This window comes from Phyllostomus discolor, chromosome 6, assembly GCF_004126475.2.
Source record: "Phyllostomus discolor isolate MPI-MPIP mPhyDis1 chromosome 6, mPhyDis1.pri.v3, whole genome shotgun sequence".
Taxonomy (NCBI): Eukaryota; Metazoa; Chordata; class Mammalia; order Chiroptera; family Phyllostomidae; genus Phyllostomus; species Phyllostomus discolor.
The window spans coordinates 64,796,313-64,810,156 of NC_040908.2; the positions used below are offsets into that span (position 1 = coordinate 64,796,313).

The window sequence follows — 13,844 nt, forward strand, 5'->3', positions numbered from 1 at the left end:
TAACAAAATTGAACTTGTAATTTTAGAATTCTGTAGGAGAGAGAAAATAGTTTGCCAGTCCTTAACAACAAAATACTTGTTTTCCCCAGGCATCTGGAAAGACTATGCTTTCACTAATCACACTTTGAGAAATATTGGTTTTAAGCATTTTTAAGAAACTGAAGATGGCAGTGGAGTAGGTAGAGGTTCCACACACCTCCTCCCAGAACCAAACTGGAATTAAAACTAAAATATAGAACAATCACTCTGAATAACCAATGGAAGACTAGCTGAAGAGAAGTCTTATAACCAAGGGTTTACAGAAGAAGTCACACTGAGACTGGTAGGAAGGACAGAGACTTTAAAAAGCCTGGCCCCAATTCCACATGCTGTGGCTGAGGTTCCAGAGGGATATCTCAATGGCAAAGATTCTCCCTGAAGACTGTGAAGTCTCAACTCCTAGCCAGGTTCTAATCAGAGCCAGGAAGAGGTGCCTGCATAATTATCTGGCTGTGAAAAGCAGCAGGGTTTCTGTCCACTAGGGAGAGACAGGAGTCTGCTAGAGACACAAGAGTCCTTTTACAGGGCCAATGCACAAAGTCTCATTTATAGCCATTCTCCCTGAATACTGGCAGAGGGAGAGCAGAGCAGACTAGAGTCATGTGAGGAGAAATGGAGGTTTCCGGTTCTGGGGAGAGAGTTGAGGGGACAGCTGCCAGGATGCCTGAGCTGAGTTCTTCTCCCACGTCACATATGCCATCCTTCTTGGGTGGGACACTCTCCTCTCTATGGCAACAGCCTGAGGGAATGTAACAGCCCCACCCTCTGAGCTCCTTGTTGCCCCACCCTGCAGAGCTTGCACTCTGTTGAGGAGTCAGCTGCCTGGGCCAGGGAGTAGAGGTCTGGGCAGACTTGAGATATCAGTGACTGAGTTGTATGGCTGTGGGATGGAAGCTCCTCCCCCCACCTTCCCATGAACCTGACTTGTGCTCCCGCCATGAAAAATCCACTAACCCTTCTCCTCAGGCTCCTGGATACTCCACCATGCTGAAGTCTGGGCAGGATCTAGGACAAGGTTGTGTAGCCCTGGGGCAAGGACCACTCCCCCCACCTTCCCCAAAGCCTGACCAGCACTGACCCCTCATGGGATATCTACTAGCCCCACCCTCTCAACTGCCCATGGCCCCGTCATGCTTAGCTTAGACTCTGGGAAGAATCTGGGACAGGCTGAATTGTGTGGCTCTAGGACATTTTTCCCGCCTACTCCTGACCAATGCAGAGCTCTCCCTCCATATAGCCAAATCTTGGTCTGTTGGAGCCTGATAAATTCTACTGACCTCACCCTGACAACTCCCTAGGACCCCACCACACCACAGAGGTGTGTGAGCACCCAGAATATGGCAATTGGACTTTATATACACTGGAACATTTGCTGAGTGGACTCAGCCTCAACACTGGCACTGAGTTTGAACCTGTATTGATCTAGTTAACAACACTTGCCCCTACCTGGTAACTCACTGAAAACCTACCTCATGTAACTCAAGTGCCTCCAGCAGCTCTTTCAGTGACTGAGCTTAACAGGCAGCTGGCAGGTGGAGGCAGGCAGAGGCAGATCTTGGGGTTCCTTGAGAACTTTGCTGACTTGCCTCCAGGCCCAGTGCTGGTAAAGGCCACCTCTGGTGCACAGCTTGGTCCTTCCCACATATACCCAGGCACAGCAGGAGCAGGCACAAACAGTGGATCACCCTGTAGCTCCAAAGAGGTTGTCCAGGACCAGTCAAAAGCAGTGACTAAATTTGATCTGCACCAGGGTCCCTCCCAAGAGTCCTCAGAACCAACACTCCCAGAGACCAGCTTCAGACAACATCGGAGCAGGATCCAATTAGCTTCATAAGTGGCATATCCAAAGGGAGATCTTGTCAGGCACCAGACCCTTCTGAGGCAAATTCCACACTGTGTAGACAGCACCTGCACAGAAGCTCATACACTGTAGTCAAGGGTGATCTTCAAAGTCAGCATGGGGTTGACCCCATGCATGAGTGGGCCAATAGCAATCAAGAGTCAATTACAATAGGAGGACCCACATGATCCACACAGGGGACATTCTTAGAGCACTCAACTTAGGTGATCAAGGACACTGCACCATGGGTCAGTCCTACAGGACACCTCCTGCATAAGGTTACCCTACCAAAACTGGGAATCATAGCAGATCTACCCAATACATAGAAACAAATACAAAGAGGCAGCCAAAATTGGGAAACAAAGAAACAGGCCCTAAATGAAAACACACACACACAACGAGAAATCTCCAGAAAAAGAGCTAAACGAAATTGAGACTAGCAATTTATCAGGTACAGAGTGCAAAAAAATGGTTATAAGAATGCTTAAGGAACTTCACGAGAACTACAATAGTATAAAAAAAAACATAGAAATCATAAAAAAACAAATGAAGAATAAATATTACATCTAAAATGAAGAATATACTGGAAGGAATGAAGAGTAGGTTGGGTGAAACAGAGAATCAAATCAGTAATTTAGAAAACAAGGTAGCAGAAAACACTTGCTCAGAGAAGCAAAAAGAAAGAAATTAAAATGAGAGTTTAACAGACCTTTGGGACCAGATAAAATGTACTAACATCCATACCATAGGGGTACCAATAGGAGAAGAGGGAGAGCAAGGGAGTGAGAATGTATTTGAAGAAATAATGACTGAAAACTTCCCTAACTCGGTGAAGGAAAAAAAACACACAAGTCAAGGGAGAACAGAAAATCCCAAACAAGATGAACCCAAAGAGGCCCATACCAGGACATATCATAATTAAAATGCAAAAGGTTAAAGGCAAAGAGAAATTCTTAAAAGCAGCAAGAGAAAGACAGCTGCCCACAAGGGCTCTCCTGTAAGACTATTAGCCAATTTTTCAACAGAAACTGTGCAGGCCAGAAGGGATTGGCATGAAATATTGAAAGTGATGAAAACCGAGGACCTATAACCAACACTATTTTACCCAGCAAGGCTATCATTTAAAATTGAAGGAGAAAAAAAGAACTTCCCAGAGAAGAAAAAGCTAATGGAGTTCATTACCACCAAACCAATATTACAAGGAACGTTAAAGGGCCTTTTTAAGAAGGAGGAAGGGGAGGAAGAGAAGAAAAGAGAGTACATAGTTAAAAGAATAAAATGGCTATAAATATGTACCTATCAATAATCACTTTGAATGTAAATTCCTCAAGTGCTCCAATCAAATGACATAGGGAAGATGAATGAATAAGAAAACAAGACCCATATATGTGCTGTCTATAAGAGACCCACCACAGAATGAAAAATAGGCACAAACTACAAGTAAAGGGATGGCAAAAGATACTTCATGCAAATGGAAACTTTAAAAAAGCTGGGGTAGCAATACTTAGATAAAATACACTTTAAATCAAAGGCTATAACAAGAGACAAAGACATGAAGATAAAGGGAGCAGTCCAGCAAGAGGATGTAAACATTTATGCACCCAGCATTAAGAAAGCATAAGATCATATAGATTGGTACAGAAAACACATTTGACAAAATGTAACAGCCATTTGTGATAACAAGTCCTAGACAAATAGGATGAGAGTGGAATTTCCTCAATTTGATAATGAGTATCTATAAAAATCCTATAGATAATATCATACACAGTGGCGAAGGGATGAATGGTTTCCCCTTAATATCGGAAATAAGGTAGGAATATTTGCTCACACCATTTTCATTCAACACAATACTATAAGTTCTAGACAGTACAATCAGGCAAGAAATGAAAATAAAAGACATCTTTTCAGATCAGAAAGGAAGAAATAAAACAACCCCTATTTATAGATGGCATGATTATCTATTTAGAAAATCTCGAGGAATCTACAAAACAAACATCAAACTAACAAGCAAAAATCATTCCTGGGACTAAGAAATGAGTAGAGCAAAGTCACAGGATATAAGGTCAACATACAAAAAATGATTGAATTTCTATATAGTAACAATGAACACCTGAACAGAAAAAAAAGTTTTAAATTAATACCCTGTATGATTTCTCAAAAAATAAGAACTGCTTAGTTATACTTCTAACAAAACATATGTATAGCTTGTATGCCTAAAAGTACAAAATGCTAATCCTTAACAAAATACTAGCAAAGCTCAATTCAGCAGCGTGTTAAAATGATTATACACCATGACTAAGTAGGATTTTCTGCTGTAATGCAAGAATAGTTCAACAAACAAAAATTGATCAATGTAATATACCACATTAACAGAATGGAGGAGAAAAATACACATGATCATCTCAACTGATACAGAAAAATCATTTGACAAAAGTCAGAACCATTTTATGATAAAAGAAAGCACTCAGCAAACTAGGAATAGAAGAAAACCACGTCAATATAATAAAAGTCATGTATGAATAGTCCACAACTAATATCATACTCAATAGTAAAAGACTGAAGGTTTTCTTTTATCTGAAACAATACAAAGATGCTTGCTTTTACCACTTCTATTCAACATGGTATTAGAAGTTTTAGCCATAGCAATAATACAAGAAAAAGAAATAAAGAGCATCCAAACTGGAAAGAAGTAAAATGATCTCTCTTCACAGATATGCTCTTATATAGAAAACTCTAAAGATCACACACACACATACATACACTGGGTAAGAACTAATAAACCAATTCAGCCAGGTTGCAGGATACAGATATCAACATGTAGAAATCAGTTGCATCTCTGACAATCAGTTGCAACACTAACAATGAACAATACCAAAAGGAATTTAAAAAAACAATTCCATTTATAATAGCATCAAAGCCATAATAATAAAATACTTAGGAATAAACTTAAAGGAGGTGAAAGACTTGTATGCTGAAAACTATACAAGTTGCTGAAAAGAAATTAAAAAGGACAAATAAATGAAAAAAATCTGTTTTCATGGATTAAAAAATAGTAATTTTAAGATGTCAATATTACCTAAAGCAATCTACAGATTCGGTGCTATCCCTTTCAAATACCAAAAATTTTTTTGCAGAAATAAGGACAAATACTATATGAATCCACTATATGAAGTATCTAGAATAGTCAAATTCACATAGACAGAAAGTAGAATGGGGGGTACCAGGGACCTGGAGGAGGAGAGAATGAGGAGTTTTTTAATGGACAGAGTTCCAGTTTTGCAAGATGAAAAAAGTTCTGGAGATGGGTGTTGGTGATAGTTGCAAAGCTAAGGACAGATAGGAAATTGGGAGTGGAAGGAAGTTAGGATCAATTCTGGGTTAAAATAAGTCAGAGAGAAGCACCTAGCAGAAAGCTTTCCCACACACTGCCTAACCTGACTGCATAAAGTAAGGGTATGTTCAGAGCCAGTCTACATAGTGGGTTGTGTAAGGAAGGCTATTCGCCTCGTCTCCTTGCAAAGATGTTCTCTGTGAATGTCCCCCTTCCAGAGGGCATGGTAGGGCCACTGCCCTGACTCACTATAAGATTAGGGGTTGCCAGAGTATGGCCATCACAGGAAAGCTTGGATTCTGCAGCCAATTGCAGGCCCAAATAGAAGGGAAAGCTTATCCCTGTCAGTATAGCCTCAGCTTTCAGAAGCGGCTGAGTTCTGGTCTCTTCACTGCCCAGGTGCATTCAGCAGGCTAATAAAAGGTATCTCATGGTTACCTTCTCCAGCTTTCCCTTCTGTCTCTTTTTGACTTGTTGAGTTTTCGTTTCTTGCAGATGAGTTTTCTGTCCTGATATTTGAATATTGGTATGTTTAGGCTTTTCCAATGAGGTATAAAACAGGATACACCTTGGGTCTGGCTGGCTGTCTCCTGCCTCTGTCCCCTGCCGTGCCCTCCACATTTGATCCACCGTGATGCCAGCACATGGTCCACCATCACTTCACTGGATTCTCAGCCCCCATGGAGAGAAGCTGGTTCCTCTGCCACAGAACATGGGATGGACACCTCAGTGTCCAAACACTCAGAATGAAAAGATCCCCTTCATAGTAACCTTTTTCTCCCAGAGCACTCTGAGCTACCAGAAAGATCCAGCTGCCATACCTGTCACCTTGCTTGAGAAGAGAGGCTTTTAAGAAGCCTCAAAAAATATTAAGCAGGCTTTACTTAAAAAAAAATTAACATTGCAGGCCATTTGGAAGGAAGGTCTGATCTGAACAACTTCCTTGAGGGAACAAAGAAAAGGGCACTAAACTTGACCCCTTCTCCCATTTCCAGTTAAATATAAATAATAGGCCCTTACCTATGGAGGGTGATGAGCTCACACCTGGAGTTGGTAGCATGGAGGATACTGGGCAGGTGAACTATATGCATTAGAGATGGACATCATTCTAGTCCGGTCCATTTTTCATCAGTTTCTTATTGTAAGGAGTGCCCTTAGAAATTGCAAAGCCAATACTTTTTGCTAATGCTGGAAGAATTTCCTTAAACTAAGAGAAGGTGCCACGGCCCATCAATTTTACCAGGCAGCAATGCAGATCCCCAAAGGCTAAAGTCTGAGACAGAAGGCAGAGCGCTTTATCACAGTGAGAGAACTGGGTTGCTGCTGGGGAAGCTGTTCTGATATCACGCTGCTATTACCGTGCATTAATAAGCTTTGTTCATCTTCTCTGACACTAGAGGTCCAACTTGGTCTTTTAGCTTCAGCTTCTTGCTTATTATGCAGTCTGGGCCACAGATCTAGGCTGCCTACTTGTCATAAATCACTGGCAACCTCTATTTTTTTCTGTTCTTGGTCCCAGTGGATTATGCCCCTGGGAGCCCAAGATCTCAGAGCTCTTCAGTCTCACAAAGGCACAGTGAGCCCTGGTGCTGGCTGAGCACTGCAGAAATTCCAGGATGCACGAGCCACAGGTCCTGCCTTCCTGATCACATTGTGGTGAGGGAGAAGGTCATGTGGATAGATAATTACACCAAGAGGCAGAATGTGTAACAAAGGGGAATGCACGCTGCTATGAGAAGCCAGGAAGGTAAGGAACTTTCAGTGGGAGGAGGAGATCAGGGACAAGAGTTCAATACTGGAAACTAATAGGGGATGTAGCCATTTCAGCTTGGAGTTTGCATTAATCAAAGAGGAGGAGACTGTACATAGAAAGATGATACATGTTATTTATTATACTATTAAAGCAAAATGACTTTATTTAGGGGTGTATAGTTTTATGAATATTAACACATTAATAGAATCCTGTAATTACTATTACGATCAAGATGCAGAACAATTTGACTATCCTACAATAATCCCTTATGGTGTGGCTTTACAATCATCCTTTCCCTCTTCCAGTAACCTCTGGTAACCAATGACTTGTTGTCCATCACTATAGCTTTGTCTTTTTGAGAATGTTACATGAATGGAATCATACAATTTGTAATCTTCAGACATTGACTTTATTCATTCACTCAGCATGTCTTCAAGATTCAGCCAAGTTCATGCACTAGTCAGCAGTTACTCTCTTCCATTGCTGAGTAGTATTTCATGGTCTGGATTTTTTATCCATTCATGCAGTGAAGGACATTTGGGTTATTTTCAGTTTTTGCTGATTTTGAATAGAGCTGCTATAAATATTCATGTGCAGGTTATTATATTATGTAAATGTAAGGTTTTTTTTCTCTAGAGCAGAGTTTCTCAATCTTGGCACTGTTGACATTTTGGGCCAGACAATTCTCTCTTTAATGAGGCTGCTCTGTGCTTTGCAGGGTGTTTTGAGAAGTATCCCCAGCCTCTACTCACTAGATATCCGTCCGTAGAACTCTCCCAGTCACAACAAGCAGAGTGTCTGCAGACGTTGCAGAACACCTGCTGAGGGACGAAACTCATCCACAGTTGAGAACCACTGCTCTAGGGTAAATACCCAGGAATGGATTTTCCAGATCATGTGGTAAATGCATGTTTAACTTTATAAGAAACTTCACATTCTCAGTGTATTAGATCCAGCTGTCAGCATCCTCACCAACGCTTGATGTTACCAGTACTTTTCATTTCTTGCCATTCCAATAGGGACAGAGGAGTATCTCATTGTGGTTTTAATTTACCCTTCCTAGTGGCTAATGGTATCAAAAATCTTTTCATGTGCTTTTTTGCCATTGGTCTATGTTGTTTAGTGTAGTCTGTTACAATCTTTTGCCCATTTTACATCTGTGTGAGCCTGGGTGAAGCCAGCAGTTGGGAGTGAAGCCTGGGAGCGGTGTCTGCAGTGAGGGGCTGGTTTGGAGCCCTGTGGGGCCCAGTGGGCTTGGGCCTGAGTCAGATGGACTGGACTGGAGGCTGGATGGCCACCTGTCACACGCGTTAGAGATGGGATTTGTGCTTGCTATCCTCTCTTTGCCTCTTCAGCTCTACTCTCTGCCCTCTCTGGGTCCAGCCTGCTCTGGGTCCAGGAAGTTGATCCTTGTAACCTGGATCAGTAGAATCCTTGCCCTCTGGATCTAGTCTGGTTCTGAACAGAAGCTAGGTGAACCTCCAGCTAGAGATTGGAGAGAGGGAGGAGAAGGAGGTAGCGATATCCCTGCCCCTGCCTGCCTTCCTGTGGGATCTCCTTGGGATGTCTGTGTTTCTAGGCTGGAGGCCACAGCTCCCTTTCAGGTGTCCCCGTCTACATAGCTCCCTGTTCCAGGACCCAGAAGCCACTCCCTGCCCTCCTTATTCCAAACCTACAGCCGCACAGCCTCGAGCTCTGGGGCACTGCACTAGCCCTGTGGCTCTCCTACATCTTTATAAATTAAGTATTAAACTCTTCTTAAATCATCCTAATGTGCATGTGTCATCTGTTTCTTAGTTGAACATTGGCTGACACAAGGTTCTGGAGTGAATGAGAAGATGAACTAGACTATTCCTTTAAAAAAAGGCTTACTTATACTCCTGTGGTTTTGAGTTTCTTATCACTGACCTTTATCTTTGTACACCGAAGAGGAATGAGGATTAACTCTAGGCACCTAGGAATCCACAATAAGTATTTGTGGAGTGATATGAAGTTCACTTAGAGACGTGTGACTCAGTTTGGCCACATAATCTATACAATTTTTATAAGAATTCATATTTTCAGAATGTACTGCTGTAATTTTCCATTGCTTTCATTGTGTCTGTAGGGTCAGCTAACATCTTTATTGCTGTTACGTAAAAGAGCCAAAGGAAGCTTACACCCACCAAACAGCTAGTGCCCAAAACCTGGGCAAGTTCCTGAAAGGGCAATAAGTCTGAAATATGTTTCACCGACAAGCTGCTAAGCCATACTATGACTTTTTCTGGAATGACTGAGAGTTGAAATAGCATCCTCATAATGCTGCTCAGGAAAAGAAGAACCTGTATTGCCTACATGACTGCAAACTGCGTGATTTCTGAGTCTGATGACCCATAGAAGATGTACGGTCTTCTGGTGTGACAGTCATCTCCACGTGACTCTGAACAGGAAGGTGTTGTTGCTCTTGCTTGGGTCGACTTAGAGAGTATCTTACTTCTACAGAGTCATTATCTTTTAGAGATACACAGGTAAATGTTCATAGATGAAATGATGTGACCGAGCTTTGCTTCACAATAATACATACAGAAAGGAGGGGACAGGTGGGAGTGGAGGTAAGGCAAGACTGGCCCTGAGCGGGCTGCTGTTGAGGCTGGGAAGTGGGGACATGGAAGTACACTGCACTGTTCCTTCTGCTTCTGTATAACTTTGGAATTATGGAATATTAACAGCTAAATGAATAGTTAATTTCAAAGTTACTTGTTAAAAAATGTATAGCATTATTCAAATATCAGAAGTTGGCTTTTGTTTTAAATGTTTAAAATGTTTAAACAAAAAAGATAAATAAGCAGAGAAATTACTGCTTTCAATTCAAACACTACTTTATAGGTTTAATTAATGTATGCCGAATAAACATTTCTCTTCAGAGATTTCAAGATCACTGCATACATGTTGAGTGAAATGGGACAAAGAAGAAAGACACTATTGAAAATCACAATGATGATGCTTATTTAACAAAGTAATTTTAAAGAAAATTTTTTACTGAAAAATGTAAGAATCATATCCAAGTTTTAGCTTTCCTATCTTCTTTGGTATTGAAATCGACATTCAGAATATAAAATATTTTACTTTGAAGTTTAGTCCTTGGGTCTACAACAGTTTTCCATATAAAGAAAATAGAACAATCAAATTAGCTGTAATTATCTTATTTGTTGAATAACCAATGGATGTGTAAAAGCCATCAGTAATGTGTGCAGAGACCGACGTCATCAAGCGAATAGTCATTCATAGAGACGTGCGTTTTCCTGGAAACATGGTTTCAGCTCTAAGGGACTGCCTGCCGTCGTTGTGCTGTGGTATCTGAATAGCTTTCTGACACGCAGGTGCCGTTACTCACTTGCTGAAGTGCTGCTGTCCCGGGACGTGGACACCACCGTGCCAGGATTTAGCAGCTCTTATTGTTCAGCATGACTACACCATTTTTATAAACTCTGCATTTCTCAGAGAATTGTGTGCTTTCGTCTTTTTATAAAATAGTATCTGAGGATTGCTCATAGCACTACATTAATATTTTTAAAAAATTTAAAAACCAGAGTTACTTGTTGATACAGAAAAACTCCTGTATTACTGCTCGAGGCCACTGATGTCACGGAGGAGTTCCGATGCAGGTTTCAGAAGTGCAACAGGAAAACCATCCTGAACGAAATGTGGAGTGAGTGATGCTATTTTTATGAAAGTCTATGCGAGTTGAATCAAAACACTCTCAAATGCTTGCTCTCCTTCTCAACTATTGAAACTATAAATGAACATTCTGAATACTTTCATCTTTGAGAAGGAAAACAAACAGAAATATTAATTTGTTTTGACTAATCTTGTAAGTGGACTTTGCTTCTAAAAAACCTGGGATGGGGGAGAACTAAGTGAGTTTATAGATGAAACGAGACTGGCCATAAATTAATATTTGTTGAATTGGGGGATGGTGATGTGACAGTTGGTTATGCTATTCTTTCTACTTTACTTTTTCCATAGAATGGTTTTAAAAAATAAAACTTATTCTGCATGTTCGAAATGTGACCACTTTAATTAAGAAAGTATCAACTTCTATGATTGTATGAATGTAACAATATACTATTTCTCTTTCCCCTCCTTAGATTCTGCATTTTCTAATATGCTGCTGTTTGTTCGACTTTCTCCTCTTCTCCCACCCTTAGTATAGCCTGTTGTATGGAACCAAGCTGGTGTTCCAGGAGTGAGCCTGGCACCTAGAATGTAAACATTTGACTTCCACAGTGGGCACAAAGTTTAGGAGTCAGGTAAGCATCCCTGGTGTGCCAAAGAAGCCCTTTGTGGATCAGCTGTCAGCTCTCTGCTTTCTTAGAAAACAGCCCTGCCAATCTTTTATCAGTTTCTACTCATGGGTTCTTGTGCCTCTGGGACTGCATATATGTGTTTTCATTGCCTACCATGATCATGTTACACTTCAGAGTTTAAGTGACAAGGAAATGATTCTCTGTGCGTGAACTTTCTGACATGAGGAGAGGAGGGAATCAAAAATGTTTTCCTTGTCTTGGCCGAAAAAAAATGTATTAAGTGAGTTTCGTTTTCCGACTTCTTACCAAAACCTATTAACTTATTCTTCATAATCAGAAAAAAATACCGATGGTATTTTTATGTCAGTGGTAGTAACAGAAGCTCAGTGTGACAAAAGAGCTCCTGACAATGAGGGTAGATCCAGTGAGTCACCACACAAAATGCCGCTCTAAAAGGAGAAGACTATGGCACAACATGGCACAATCATCTGTAAGGTGCTTTCTGAGGGCCTCTTCTCTCCCAGGCTCTGTTAGGGGCTGACACACAAACAGGTGTATTCAAGGGCGTTCATTATATCTGGGGACACAAAGCTGACTTTAAAATACACAAATAGCCTTGCCTGGGGTGGCTCAGTGGATTGAGCATGGGCTGCAAACCAAAGGGTTGCTGGTTCAATTCCCAGTCAGGGCACATGCCTGGGTTGTGGGCCAGGTCCCAAGTAGGGGGTACACAAGAGGCAACTACATATTGCTGTTTCTTTCCCTTTCTTTCTCCCTCCTGTCCTCTCAATCTAAAAATAAATAAAATCTTTTTTAAAATCACAAATATGTGGGAGCAGATGCTTTCTGATGAACTGGGCTACAAGAATTAGCTCATAGGACAGACATCACTTAGGAGTGAATGTCATTCTTGTGCTAGACCTTGAAGAGGGGACAGTTCAACATGGAGGTGGTGGTTCAATTGAGGAGGAGGTAGTGCAGCTGAGCCTTCTGGCAGGGTTGAGAATATGAGCAAAATCATAGAAATGGGAGTGCATAGGACAGACACGTGAGAAGCTGAAGTGTGTCAAGTTATAGAAAAACCTGCAGACATCCACAGGAGCCAGACAACCATGCACCCTGAATAACCTTGAAGAATCTTTCTCCTCTTCAGGAGAACAGAGATTATGAAGAAAAGTAGATATAAAGACGTCCCAGTTATCTATGCCAGGTAACAAATGACCCCTTAAACCTAGTAGCTTAAATAATAACCATTGATTATTTCTCATGATTCTGCAGTCTGGACAGGCTCAGCCAGATGGCTTTTTTGCTCCATGGGGTGCCTGCAGGGGCTACACGCCGAGGAGGGTTCTTCACTCTCCTGGCTGTCACCTTGGCTTGAACTGCTGAGGCCTCCGGGCCACTGTCTCTCTATGTGGCCTGGTGTGGACTTCACAGCATGGTAGGCTCATGGTGGCCGAATGTCTTTCCTGATGTCTGGCTTCAAAAGAGAAAGTGGGATGTGCCAGTTATCCCAGAGGCCAGTCCCAAAACTAATATAAATTACTTCAGCTGCATTCTGTCGGCCAGAGGAAATCAAAAGGCTAGTGCAGACCTCAGGCTGGGAAAAGACCTCACCTCTCAATGTGGGGAGTAGCATGTACATCCAGGGAAGAAAAGAATTGCTGGCAGTGATCTTTGGAGACTATACTCCACAAAGAAAATGCCCACTTTGGAAGAGGAAATGAGAATAATTTTTAATATAAAAAAAAACTGAATGTCCAGTAAAAAAACAACTTTCACATAGGCGTTGACATGCTTTTGTATTCTTACAGTGCCACCTGCTTTCTGCACTTTTCATTTACTGGGTCCTCACAGCAGCCTGGGAGGTAAGCAGGGAGCAGCCATCCACTTGGGAGAAAGCTGTATCTGTGGGGCTAGACCTGGGATGCTTGGGTCTATGAGATGCCTCAAGGACTTCGCAGATCTCTGCCTCCAGCTGTGAGCATTCCCCCTCCTTTGGGCTTTCTTGCAGTTCCCAAAGGGAGAGGGTAGTGAAGCTGACACAAACGCTTCTTTCTCACTTTTAGCACTCTCCTTTGCAGGATCCTCAGGTTTCAGGAATATTATTAGCAGCTTCTCTTCAGTAAAATGTCTGGGACCATCAGTCCAGTGGAAGTGCTAAATAGAAGTGTGCTTGTGGAGGAGCAAAAAGGGACTGGGGTGACGAGTGTTACTAAAACGAACCCGGATGCTTCCACATGATAGTGCTTCAATTTTCTGACCCTTTGTTTAGGTGCATCTAATGTACTGGTTAATTTGCCCCATACATTTTTATTCCTAGTTGTTAGGATTTATATATTTTTAAATATCTTTTATCATTCATCACACTTGTTAGTTTCCTGTTCCCCAAAGATATAGTCAGTTTTATCTTTTATTTCTTTATGCACTGAAGCATAGTTGTTTTATAATCTGTAGCCAATAATTTCAATATTTTAAGTCTTTACAGATTATTTTTGTCTGTTGCTTCTGCTATGTGTCTAGTTATCTTTTAATGTGTGCTAGTAATTTGTTATTGAAAAATAATTTGTAAGATTTGTACGAAGGCCAAATTGA

At 41.4% G+C, this 13,844-nt stretch overlaps 1 protein-coding gene across 1 annotated transcript in view; it reads left to right on the top strand.

Annotated features, from left to right (window-relative positions):
* The window catches only part of ACOXL (acyl-CoA oxidase like), a 250,567-nt gene extending 239,108 nt beyond the window's left edge, over positions 1-11,459 (top strand). Inside the window, 2 exon segments of the mRNA XM_036029966.1 lie at positions 11,151-11,252; positions 11,424-11,459. Of these exon segments, the coding sequence (XP_035885859.1) occupies positions 11,151-11,252; positions 11,424-11,459 (138 nt within the window).
* The last annotated feature ends 2,385 nt before the right edge of the window (positions 11,460-13,844 follow it).